At 41.6% G+C, this 14,090-nt stretch overlaps 1 protein-coding gene across 2 annotated transcripts in view; it reads left to right on the top strand.

The window, feature by feature from the left end:
- LOC139402212 (collagen alpha-1(II) chain-like) overlaps positions 1–8,727 on the top strand; it is a 94,723-nt gene extending 85,996 nt beyond the window's left edge. For both annotated transcript variants that reach the window (XM_071146320.1, XM_071146321.1), the window contains one exon: positions 7,936–8,727. In XM_071146320.1, the coding sequence (XP_071002421.1) occupies positions 7,936–8,082 (147 nt within the window). In that variant the 3' untranslated portion in view covers positions 8,083–8,727. The remainder of the gene's footprint in view (positions 1–7,935) is intronic.
- The last annotated feature ends 5,363 nt before the right edge of the window (positions 8,728–14,090 follow it).

Below are 14,090 nucleotides of genomic sequence, written 5' to 3'. Positions count from 1 at the left end.
ACAGGCTACAGCCACTTTACATACACCATTATGGAGGACCACTGCACGGTGAGAGGATGAACACACACAGACGCACACACACACTCTCTCTCTCATACATACACACCCACAATTCAATTCGGATCACAATGTGATGGAGGATGGCTGCACTGTGATGAAAACACACAGAACAGTTTTGAGACTATTTAACCCTAACCCACAAATACACTCATTCACTGTCCCCTATCAATATCTATAACATGTCTGTCCCCTATCAATATCTATAACATGTCTATAACATGTCTGTCCCCTATCAATATCTATAACATGTCTGTCCCCTATCAATATCTATAACATGTCTGTCCCCTATCAATATCTATAACATGTCTATAACATGTCTATAACATGTCTGTCCCCTATCAATATCTATAACATGTCTGTCCCCTATCAATATCTATAGCATGTCTATAAAATGTCTATAACATGTCTATAACATGTCTGTCCCCTATCAATATCTATAACATGTCTATAACATGTCTGTCCCCTATCAATATCTATAACATGTCTGTCCCCTATCAATATCTATAACATGTCTGTCCCCTATCAATATCTATAACATGTCTGTCCCCTATCAATATCTAGAACATGTCTATAACATGTCTGTCCCCTATCAATATCTATAACATGTCTGTCCCCTATCAATATCTAGAACATGTCTATAACATGTCTATAACATGTCTATAACATGTCTGTCCCCTATCAATATCTATAACATGTCTGTCCCCTATCAATGTCTATAACATGTCTGTCCCCTATCAATATCTATAACATGTCCGTCCCCTATCAATATCTATAACATGTATATAACATGTCTGTCCCCTATCAATATCTATAACATGTCTATAACATGTCTGTCCCCTATCAATATCTATAACATGTCTATAACATGTCTGTCCCCTATCAATATCTATAGCATGTCTGTCCCCTATCAATATCTATAACATGTCTGTCCCTATCAATATCTATAACATGTCTGTCCCCTATCGATGTCTATAACATGTCTGTCCCCTATCAATATCTATAACATGTCTGTCCGCTATCAATGTCTATAACATGTCTGTCCCCTATCAATATCTATAACATGTCTATAACATGTCTGTCCCCTATCAATATCTATAACATGTCTATAACATGTCTGTCCCCTATCAATATCTATAACATGTCTGTCCCCTATCAATGTCTATAACATGTCTGTCCCCTATCAATATCTATAACATGTCTGTCCCTATCAATATCTATAACATGTCTGTCCCTATCGATGTCTATAACATGTCTGTCCCCTATCAATATCTATAACATGTCTGTCCCCTATCAATATCTATATCATGTCTATAACATTTTTTTTTTATTATTTTTTTTATTTTTTATTTCACCTTTATTTAACCAGGTAGGCTAGTTGAGAACAAGTTCTCATTTGCAACTGCGACCTGGCCAAGATAAAGCATAGCAGTGTGAACAGACAACACAGAGTTACACATGGAGTAAACAATTAACAAGTCAATAACACAGTAGAAAAAAGGGGAGTCTATATATACATTGTGTGCAAAAGGCATGAGAAGGTAGGCAAATAATTACAATTATGCAGATTAACACTGGAGTGATAAATGATCAGATGGTTATGTAAAGGTAGAGATATTGGTGTGCAAAAGAGCAGAAAAATAAATAAATAAAAACAGTATGGGGATGAGGTAGGTGAAAATGGGTGGGCTATTTACCAATAGACTATGTACAGCTGCAGCGATCGGTTAGCTGCTCAGATAGCAGATGTTTGAAGTTGGTGAGGGAGATAAAAGTCTCCAGCTTCAGTGATTTTTGCAATTCGTTCCAATCACAGGCAGCAGAGAACTGGAACGAAAGGCGGCCAAATGAGGTGTTGGCTTTAGGGATGATCAGTGAGATACACCTGCTGGAGCGCGTGCTACGGATGGGTGTTGCCATCGTAACCAGTGAACTGAGATAAGGCGGAGCTTTACCTAGCATGGACTTGTAGATGAGCTGGAGCCAGTGGGTCTGGCGACGAATATGTAGCGAGGGCCAGCCGATTAGAGCATACAAGTCGCAGTGGTGGGTGGTATAAGGTGCTTTAGTGACAAAACGGATGGCACTGTGATAAACTGCATCCAGTTTGCTGAGTAGAGTGTTGGAAGCAATTTTGTAGATGACATCGCCGAAGTCGAGGATCGGTAGGATAGTCAGTTTTACTAGGGTAAGTTTGGCGGCGTGAGTGAAGGAGGCTTTGTTGCGGAATAGAAAGCCGACTCTTGATTTGATTTTCGATTGGAGATGTTTGATATGGGTCTGGAAGGAGAGTTTAGAGTCTAGCCAGACACCTAGGTACTTATAGATGTCCACATATTCAAGGTCGGAACCATCCAGGGTGGTGATGCTGGTCAGGCGTGCGGGTGCAGGCAGCGAACGGTTGAAAAGCATGCATTTGGTTTTACTAGCGTTTAAGAGCAGTTGGAGGCCACGGAAGGAGTGCTGTATGGCATTGAAGCTCGTTTGGAGGTTAGATAGCACAGTGTCCAAGGACGGGCCGGAAGTATATAGAATGGTGTCGTCTGCGTAGAGGTGGATCAGGGAATCGCCCGCAGCATGAGAAACATCATTGATATATACAGAGAAAAGAGTCGGCCCGAGAATTGAACCCTGTGGCACCCCCATAGAGACTGCCAGAGGACCGGACAGCATGCCCTCCGATTTGACACACTGAACTCTGTCTGCAAAGTAATTGGTGAACCAGGCAAGGCAGTCATCCGAAAAACCGAGGCTACTGAGTCTGCCAATAAGAATACGGTGATTGACAGAGTCGAAAGCCTTGGCAAGGTCTATGAAGACGGCTGCACAGTACTGTCTTTTATCGATGGCGGTTATGATATCGTTTAGCACCTTGAGCGTGGCTGAGGTACACCCGTGACCAGCTCGGAAACCAGATTGCACAGCGGAGAAGGTACGGTGGGATTCAAGATGGTCAGTGATCTGTTTGTTGACTTGGCTTTCGAAGACCTTAGATAGGCAGGGCAGGATGGATATTGGTCTGTAACAGTTTGGGTCCAGGGTGTCGCCCCCTTTGAAGAGGGGGATGACTGCGGCAGCTTTCCAATCCTTGGGGATCTCAGACGATATGAAAGAGAGGTTGAACAGGCTGGTAATAGGGGTTGCGACAATGGCGGCGGATAGTTTCAGGAATAGAGGGTCCAGATTGTCAAGCCCAGCTGATTTGTACGGGTCCAGGTTTTGCAGCTCTTTCAGAACATCTGCTATCTGGATTTGGGTAAAGGAGAACCTGGAGAGGCTTGGGCGAGTAGCTGCGGGGGGGGGGGGAGCTGTTGGACGAGGTTGGAGTAGCCAGGCGGAAGGCATGGCCAGCCGTTGAGAAATGCTTGTTGAAGTTTTCGATAATCATGGATTTATCGGTGGTGACCGTGTTACCTAGCCTCAGTGCAGTGGGCAGCTGGGAGGAGGTGCTCTTGTTCTCCATGGACTTCACAGTGTCCCAGAACTTTTTGGAGTTGGAGCTACAGGATGCAAACTTCTGCCTGAAGAAGTTGGCTTTAGCTTTCCTGACTGACTGTGTGTATTGGTTCCTGACTTCCCTGAACAGTTGCATATCGCGGGGACTGTTCGATGTTAGTGCAGTCCGCCACAGGATGTTTTTGTGCTGGTCGAGGGCAGTCAGGTCTGGAGTGAACCAGGGGCTATATCTGTTCTTAGTTCTGCATTTTTTGAACGGAGCATGCTTATCTAAAATGGTGAGGAAGTTACTTTTAAAGAAAGACCAGGCATCCTCAACTGACGGGATGAGGTCAATGTCCTTCCAGGATACCCGGGCCAGGTCGATTAGAAAGGCCTGCTCGCAGAAGTGTTTTAGGGAGCGTTTGACAGTGATGAGGGGTGGTCGTTTGACTGCGGCTCCGTAGCGGATACAGGCAATGAGGCAGTGATCGCTGAGATCCTGGTTGAAGACAGCGGAGGTGTATTTGGAGGGCCAGTTGGTCAGGATGACGTCAATGAGGGTGCCCTTGTTTACAGAGTTAGGGTTGTACCTGGTGGGTTCCTTGATGATTTGAGTGAGATTGAGGGCATCTAGCTTAGATTGTAGGACTGCCGGGGTGTTAAGCATATCCCAGTTTAGGTCACCTAACAGAACAAACTCTGAAGCTAGATGGGGGGCGATCAATTCACAAATGGTGTCCAGGGCACAGCTGGGAGCTGAGGGGGGTCGGTAGCAGGCGGCAACAGTGAGAGACTTATTTCTGGAGAGAGTAATTTTCAAAATTAGTAGTTCGAACTGTTTGGGTATGGACCTGGAAAGTATGACATTACTTTGCAGGCTCTCTCTGCAGTAGACTGCAACTCCTCCTCCTTTGGCAGTTCTATCTTGACGGAAGATGTTATAGTTGGGTATGGAAATCTCAGAATTTTTGGTGGCCTTCCTGAGCCAGGATTCAGACACGGCAAGGACATCAGGGTTAGCAGAGTGTGCTAGAGCAGTGAGTAAGACAAACTTAGGGAGGAGGCTTCTGATGTTGACATGCATGAAACCAAGGCTTTTTCGATCACAGAAGTCAACAAATGAGGGTGCCTGGGGACATGCAGGGCCTGGGTTTACCTCCACATCACCCGCGGAACAGAGAAGGAGTAGTATGAGGGTGCGGCTGAAGGCTATCAAAACTGGTCGCCTAGGGCGTTGGGGACAGAGAATAAGAGGAGCAGGTTTCTGGGCATGGTAGAATATATTCAGGGCATAATGCGCAAACAGGGGTATGGTGGGGTGCGGGTACAGCGGAGGTAAGCCCAGGCACTGGGTGATGATGAGAGAGGTTGTATCTCTGGACATGCTGGTTGTAATGGGTGAGGTCACCGCATGTGTGGGGGGTGGGACAAAGGAGGTAACAGGGGTATAAAGAGTGGAACTAGGGGCTCCATTGTAAACTAAAACAATGATAACTAACCTGCACAACAGTATACAGGGCATATTGACATATGAGAGAGACATACAGCGAGGCATACAGTAATCACAGGTGTTGAATTGGGAGAGCTAGCTAAAACAGTAGGTGAGACAACAGCTAATCAGCTAGCACAACAACAGCAGGTAGAATGGCGATTGATTAGGCAGAGAGGGTCGGATTAACTACACACAGAGCCTAAGTGCGGCTGGGGCCGACAGATAAAACATAAACAAGCAGAATGGATTACCGTGATTAATGGACAGTCCAGCATGCATCAGCTATGTAGCCAAGTGATCAGTGTCCAAGGGGCAGCGGTGGATGGGGCAGGGAAGCTGGACTGGCGAGTGATTATCCAGGTTAGAAAACTAACAATGACCAAATAGCTTGTAGCCAGTTAGCTGGTTAGCTTCTGGAGTGTGTTCTAAAAATGTAAAGATAATAGCGGTTCCGTATCACATTGGGTGAGGCAGGTTACCGGAAGGTATAAACAAATTAAAAATCGAAAAGGGATAGAAAGTAAATATGGGTTCAGTGAGTGTTTGGGACGCGGCGATTCAGACGGTTAGCAGGCCTGTGCTAACAAGCTAACAGTTAGTAGACGGTGCTAAACACGGTAGCAGTTAGCGGACCGGGCTAAGCAAGCTAGCAATTAGCAGGCCGAATTTGCAAGCAAGGAGATAGCAAGGGCTAGAGAGTTAGCCTTTGGGGACGTCGCGATGGGGGTATCTGTTTATTCCTCTTCATGCAGTGACATCGATGGACCGGTCGTGGGTCTGGATATTGTAGCCCAGGAGCTCAAAATGTTCCGTTTGCGATGGGAATCCGGGGATGAAAAATAAAATAAAATAATAAATAGGTCCGTTATGCTCTGGTTAGAGTCGCGTTGTTCGAACTGGCGAGAGCTTTCCGAGCTAAAGGTTAGCTGATGACCGGTTAGCTGAAGACCGCTAGCAATGTTTTGCTGAAGCTGGTAGTTCGTTGGCTAGCTTTAGCGTTGGCTAGCTTCAGTTGAGGGGTTCCAGGTCCGAAGTAAATATAAATACTTTAGGAAAAATAGCTACGTTGGGTGAGGCGGGTTGCAGGAGAGTATTTAGAAGAAGTTGAGGTTCAGCAAAAAGTTTTAAAGAAAAGTTTTAAAGATATGTGAAGAAAAAAACGAAAACAAACGATATATACAAGGGACACTACACGACAATTCGTCCTACTGCTACGCCATCTTGGACTGTCCCCTATCAATATCTATAACATGTCTATAACATGTCTGTCCCCTATCAATATCTATAACATGTCTATCCCCTATCAATGTCTATAACATGTCTGTCCCCTATCAATATCTATAACATGTCTATAACATGTCTGTCCCCTATCAATATCTATAACATGTCTATAACATGTCTGTCCCCTATCAATATCTATAGCATGTCTGTCCCCTATCAATATCTATAACATGTCTATAACATGTCTGTCCCCTATCAATATCTATAACATGTCTGTCCCCTATCAATGTCTATAACATGTCTGTCCCCTATCAATATCTATAACATGTCTATAACATGTCTGTCCCCTATCAATATCTATAACATGACTGTCCCCTATCAATGTCTATTACATGACTGTCCCCTATCAATATCTATAACATGTCTATAACATGTCTGTCCCCTATCAATGTCTATAACATGTCTGTCCCCTATCAATGTCTATTACATGACTGTCCCCTATCAATATCTATAACATGTCTATAACATGTCTGTCCCCTATCAATATCTATAACATGACTGTCCCCTATCAATGTCTATTACATGTCTGTCCCCTATCAATATCTATAACATGACTGTCCCCTATCAATGTCTATTACATGACTGTCCCCTATCATTATCTATAACATGTCTGTCCCCTATCAGTGTCTATAACATGTCTATAACATGTCTATAACATGTCTGTCCCCTATCAATATCTATAACATGACTGTCCCCTATCAGTATCTATAACATGACTGTCCCCTATCAATGTCTATAACATGACTGTCCCCTATCAATATCTATAACATGTCTATAACATGACTGTCCCCTATCAATGTCTATTACATGACTGTCCCCTATCAATATCTATAACATGTCTGTCCCCTATCAGTGTCTATAAGATGTCTATAACATGTCTGTCCCCTATCAATGTCTATAACATGACTGTCCCCTATCAGTGTCTATAACATGTCTATAACATGTCTGTCCCCTATCAATGTCTATAACATGACTGTCCCCTATCAATATCTATATCATGTCTATAACATGTCTATAACATGTCTGTCCCCTATCAATATCGATAACATGTCCGTCCCCTATCAATATCTATAACATGACTGTCCCCTATCAATGTCTATAACATGACTGTCCCCTATCAATGTCTATAACATGTCTGTCCCCTATCAATGTCTATAACATGTCTGTCCCCTATCAATGTCTATAACATGACTGTCCCCTATCAATATCTATAACATGTCTATAACATGTCTATAACATGTCTGTCCCCTATCAATATCTATAACATGTCTGTCCCCTATCAATATCTATAACATGTCTGTCCCCTGTCAATATCTATAACATGTCTGTCCCCTATCAGTGTCTATAACATGTCTGTCCCCTGTCAATATCTATAACATGTCTATAACATGTCTGTCCCCTATCAATATCTATAACATGTCTGTCCCCTGTCAATATCTATAACATGTCTGTCCCCTATCAATATCTATAACATGTCTGTCCCCTATCAATATCTATAACATGTCTGTCCCCTGTCAATATCTATAACATGTCTATAACATGTCTGTCCCCTATCAATATCTATAACATGTCTGTCCCCTATCAATGTCTATAACATGTCTGTCTCCTATCAATATCTATAACATGTCTATAACATGTCTATAACATGACTATCTCTCTGTCCCCAGAAACATAAAGGAACGTGGGGAAAGACAGTGATTGAGTACAGATCCCAGAAGACCAGCCGGCTGCCCATCGTGGACATCGCTCCTGTGGATATTGGAGGAGCGGACCAAGAGTTTGGTGTTGACGTCGGCGCAGTTTGCTTCTTGTAAAGAAAGAGGGATGAAAAGAAGGAGAAGTAGAGGGGAAAAACACATCAAATATGAGAGAGAGGAACACACGCTTCTATCAAAAAAGGAAGAATGAAAGAAAGAATAGAGAAAGATCAAGACACTTTTATATAATTTTTTTGTTTAAGTAGAAAGTGCTTTTTCCAACTAAGTCCTGCACTGAATGGCACCGGCAATATTCATCTGGGATTTCGTGGCCTTCCAGTCTCCCTCCATCAGACCCCCCTCCCATGGTGCCCCAGCCCTCCCTCCACCCCCCACCCTGGGAGCACCACCCCACTAACAAGAAGGATCGAGGAGAAGAGGAGAAAAAGGAGAAAGAGGAGAAAGAGGCAGCGTGCCAGACAATGAGTTGGTGTTATTTATTTATTGTTCAGGTGTGGGTCCCAGGTGTGTTAGGACTGAGTGTGTGTAGCCTGTAAAAAGGCCCCACCCACAACAACATACATATTCTATCAGTTCCCCCTTTTCATGTTCCTCCTCTATACCTCCACACCCTAAATATTATACCAATTCCAAACCAAAAAAATCTGGCAGTGTGATAAGTGCAGGTGTTCCTACTTCCAACCGCCGCCCCAGTGTGTATCAGGAAGTTACTGTCTATTATAATAAAGTCAAATGGTGCTATTGTTGTAAAACCAGTCTGTATTCTTTAACAACCAGATACTAATGTATTAGTGACATGTTTATAATGTGTGTACATATATGTATATGTGTGTATACATATATATATATACATATATATATATATATATATATGCATTTTTAGAGAGTACATTTCACGCTGAGATCATTTTTCAGAGTGGTAAATGTTGCTGCCCCCCCCCCCCCCCCCCCCCTCCCTCCAACCCAACCCTGACCCTTCTCCGTGGTAAACCCAATGACACAAAAACCATGTCCATAATATATTTTGTAAAGAGACATGTTCAATTCGGAATCAATCCGAGCTCTAAATTTATTTTGTTTTTTTTAATTTTGTTTTAATTATAATATTTTAAGCTACCTCACACACACACACAAAAAGAAAGAAACAACAGAGCAAAGTTAAATCCTGTATCCAAGTTTACAAATCCAGCTTTGGCCATCTTCTCTTTGGTGCATTAGACCCCATGTTGTGAGAAGCCCACCAGAAGTTGACTTTGACCGTTGACCTATCCCACTCCACTTCCTCCCATAAACCCCCTGCTGTCCCCTCACACAGGAAGTACCTTCTGCCCTGGTAGGAAGTACTTCGGCCCTGGCCATGCCCCTCTAGGATCAGGAACGGGATATGGCTTTTTGACTTGATATCACGACTGGACAATCCAGCCCTCATTTACACACAGAGGGAAAGCACCACGACCAGGGCAGAGGGTGTGCATTCGTTTGTGAGGGGGTAGTAAATATATTTTTTAATATTAATAATAATAGTCATATTGTTAATAATAACATCATTACTATTATTATTATTATTATTAAATATGATGATCATGTTTTTGTTACGGTTTTGATTCATGTAAATTGGAAATAAAAGAAAAAAGAACAATTAACAGGCTGAAGTCGCTTTTATTTTATTGTTGTTGTTGTTGTTGTTGTTGTTTTTGTTTTTGTGGTTGTTATTCACCCCCCATAATGCTCCAGAGAAGAGTGTGTGTGGGGTTGGGTGCTGTGGTGGTGTGGGTGTTTTTGTGGTTGTTATTCACCCCCCATAATGCTCCAGAGAAGAGTGTGTGTGGGGTTGGGTGCTGTGGTGGTGTGGGTGTTTTTGTGGTTGTTATTCACCCCCCATAATGCTCCAGAGAAGAGTGTGTGTGGGGTTGGGTGCTGTGGTGGTGTGGGTGTTTTTGTGGTTGTTATTCACCCCCCCCCATAATGCTCCAGAGAATAAGTTAAACATATCTGGGGAGATTATTTGTTTCTGAAACCTGAAAGTATGATTGAACTTTGTTGTTGTTGTTGTTGTTGACGGTATTATATTCCCAGAGATAGAAGCCGTACCAAATCTAGATTCTGTGTCCTGTATGGGTCTTTCCGTTGGTCTGTGTGTTTGAGCTAAATGCATATCGAGGGGTGGAATGTAGTCAGAACACACAAGGAGAGACCATGGATCACAAGTGGGTGGTACCCCATTTTATTTGTTGTTTCCTTCATTGGAGAGAGTATGCAACATTTTGTGAGGAGGTGCGAAGTTCATATCATGTACTATTTTGTAAAATGTAAAAACCTTTTTTCAAAATGTTCAGATGGTTTTTTAAGCATGCTAGATAAGAGAAGGGAAACATTTCCAACCGCTATCATCAGTAACTGTATGAACTGATTGTCATCCTGTCTTTACATTTTTTTCCCCTTTTCTTTCCTGACCTTTCACCTTTCACCGTAGCAATAAAAGGTAGAAGCATTTCTCTAAACAACACAGAGCCACGTTTCTTTTATTTTTTATACATTTTTTTTATTTTTTCCCCCGTAATTTGGTTTTAAAGTTCATTTATTATTTGATGTATTGGTTCCCGAATCTACGATGTTGTCAATCATTATTCTAACAAAGACGACATTTAAAACAACAGGAGAAAAAAACTAAATCAGCAAGACGAAAATACATCACAAATAAACCCTGTTGTAAAAATGACACAGGAGGCATGCTTGGTTCTTGTTGTCTGGGTTATTGGCATCTCCACAGACCGGTTTTGTCACTCAGGTTGTGGTATTCATTGTAGCCTATGACATAAAACAGTTACACTACAGTTAATGACAGGACAGTGCAATCAATTAAAGGAGTTGGGTTATCATTTAAAGGGACTGTGCTATCATTTAAATTGACAGTGCTATCATTTAAATGAACAGTGCTATCATTTAAATGAACAGTGCTATCATTTAAAGGGACTGTGCAATCATTGAACTTGCCAGTGCTATCATTTTAATTGGCAGTGCTATCATTTTAATTGGCAGTGCTATCATTTTAATTGGCAGTGCTATCATTTTAATTGGCAGTGCTATCATTTTAATTGGCAGTGCTATCATTTTAATTGGCGGTGCTATCATTTTAATTGGCAGTGCTATCATTTTAATTGGCAGTGCTATCATTTTAATTGACAGTGCTATCGTTTCAATTGACAGTGCTATCATTTTAATTGACAGTGCTATCACTTAAATTGACAGTGCTATCATTTTAATTGGCAGTGCTATCATTTTAATTGACAGTGCTATCGTTTCAATTGACAGTGCTATCATTTTAATTGACAGTGCTATCACTTAAATTGACAGTGCTATCACTTAAATTGACAGTGCTATGACTTAAATTGACAGTGCTATCACTTCAATTGACAGTGCTATCATTTAAATTGACAGTGCTATCATTTAAAATTGACAGAGTTATCATTTAAATTGACAGTGCTATACCACAACCTGTGCTAGAATGGAACTCTGAATGCCACAACATTACACACACAATACAAAACCTCTTAGGGTTTGTCTGAGACAAAAGGAATAGGAATATCTCCATAGAAACATACCACATATAGGCTATTGTACAAACAGTTTTTTTTTTTCATGAAACACATAATATCCTATTCTGATTGATATAGCAACAATATGGTACAGGACTCATTCTCAATCAATAATGTCAGAAAAAAAAAAGTCATTCAACGAATTACACATTCACCTGCATGCTTTCATTGAGTTCACGACATTAAGCTATTCAGTCTGGATCGCTGAAGCGTTACAGATTCTGCGATATACATTTTAAGATCCTTTCCCATTGAGCTGGCATGTGCAACGTTTACCGTGAATGTGGTCTCCGCTAAAGCGGGAACATTGCCTTTAAATTTCAATCGGGCTGTAATGCTGAACTTCCATGACTGAATAGAGTCCCTAGTTTCAATCCACGGCGTGTTCGCGGACACTGCATTCACGGTAATAGCTGCATATTTCGGCTCAATTGGAAATATCTCAAAGTCGACTGTCTCTTTAAACTCACTTCACTAACAATAAGAAAGTCCAGGAGGAAAATATAGGACCATAACTTTAACCACACAGACAGAAAACCAGTCCTTAATAAAACATCACTAAGAAGATACGTTAGGATCCACAGAAACAAAGCATTTCTTTAAAAAAAAAACAAGTTTGTTTCATTCGTCTGATCATTTTTAACAAAGATAAATGTTAATTATTAAATCAATTCTAAAATCAGGTCTTCATTTAATTTCTCTGCTTCCGAGACAGCTGATACCCTGCCATCATACACTAGCCTCTCCCACTTGGCCAATTTAGAAATGATTGCTTGTTACGTACTTGATGACTAAAAAAACGGATTCACCACCTGCTTCCTAGGGCCAGGGTAACATTAGAACAGCAGGAAGGAACGAATGTAGTGCGGATTGAGGGATTAGTGGGGTTTAATATAATTCTAACTTTATTTGTATAGCGCTTTTCGATACAAGTAACATGCTTCACATCATAAAATAAAATCACTAAGCATCTTTACAAAAGTGTGTCTTCGATAAGGGATTTAAAAAGAGGCACTGAATCTATAAGCCTGATGTCCCCTGGCAGACCATTCCAAAGTCTCGGGCAAATGCCCGATCTCCTTTAGTTTTCAACCTAGACTTTGAATTGGTCAACAGTGGCCTGCCAGAGAATCTCAGGCTGTGTCCTGGCTCGTAGGGCGATAAAACACAGGATATGAATGTAGATGACTGGCTGGTTCAGACTCAGTGACCTTGTAGAGTGAGAGGTTAAAATAGCCTTCACTGATCATCAAGGGCTGGAGAGAGATAAAGTAGGACTAATCATCCCGAACACTAAACAACATCACATGCCTTTGGAACCTGATATACAGAATAGAAACAGACAGTCCCTCAGGTTATATGTTTGTAACGATTTGTTATCTGTCTGTCAAAAATAATTAGGTCAAGGTGAGTATTCCCTGTTAAGAGTACAATGGAAGATGAAAGCCACCAGTATTGATGATGAAAGCCACCAGTATTGATGATGAAAGCCACCAGTATTGATGATGAAAGCCACCAGTATTGATGATGAAAGCCACCAGTATTGATGATGAAAGCCACCAGTATAAAGCCACCAGTATAAAGCCACCAGAATTGATGATGGAAGCCACCAGTATTGAAGATGAAAGCCACCAATATAAAGCCACCAGTATTGATGATGAAAGCCACCAGTATAAAGCCACCAGTATTGATGATGAAAGCCACCAGTATTGAAGATGAAAGCCACCAGTATAAAGCCACCAGTATTGATGATGGAAGCCACCAGTATTGAAGATGAAAGCCACCAGTATTGAAGATGAAAGCCACCAGTATTGAAGATGAAAGCCACCAGTATAAAGCCACCAGTATTGAAGATGAAAGCCACCAGTATTGAAGATGAAAGCCACCAGTATTGAAGATGAAAGCCACCAGTATAAAGCCACCAGTATTGAAGATGAAAGCCACCAGGATTGAAGATGAAAGCCACCAGTATAAAGCCACCAGTATTGAAGATGAAAGCCACCAGTATTGAAGATGAAAGCCACCAGTATTGAATATGAAAGCCACCAGTATAAAGCCACCAGTATTGAAGATGAAAGCCACCAGTATAAAGCCACCAGTATTGAAGATGAAAGCCACCAGTATTGAAGATGACAGCCACCAGTATTGAAGATGAAAGCCACCAGTATAAAGCCACCAGTATTGAAGATGAAAGCCACCAGTATTGAAGATGAAAGCCACCAGTATAAAGCCACCAGTATTGAAGATGAAAGCCACCAGTATTGAAGATGAAAGCCACCAGTATTGAAGATGAAAGCCACCAGTATAAAGCCACCAGTATTGAAGATGAAAGTCACCAGTATATTGAAGATGAAAGCCACCAGTATAAAGCCACCAGTATTGAAGATGAAAGCCACCAGTATTGAAGATGAAAGCCACCAGTATAAAGCCACCAGTATTGAAGATGAAAGCCACCAGTATTGATGATGAAAGCCACCAGTATAAAGCCACCAGTATAAAGCCACCAGT

The sequence above is a fragment of the Oncorhynchus clarkii genome, unplaced genomic scaffold (genome assembly GCF_045791955.1).
Source record: "Oncorhynchus clarkii lewisi isolate Uvic-CL-2024 unplaced genomic scaffold, UVic_Ocla_1.0 unplaced_contig_4275_pilon_pilon, whole genome shotgun sequence".
Lineage (NCBI taxonomy): Eukaryota > Metazoa > Chordata > Actinopteri > Salmoniformes > Salmonidae > Oncorhynchus > Oncorhynchus clarkii.
This window is presented reverse-complemented; position numbering and strand designations above follow the sequence as displayed.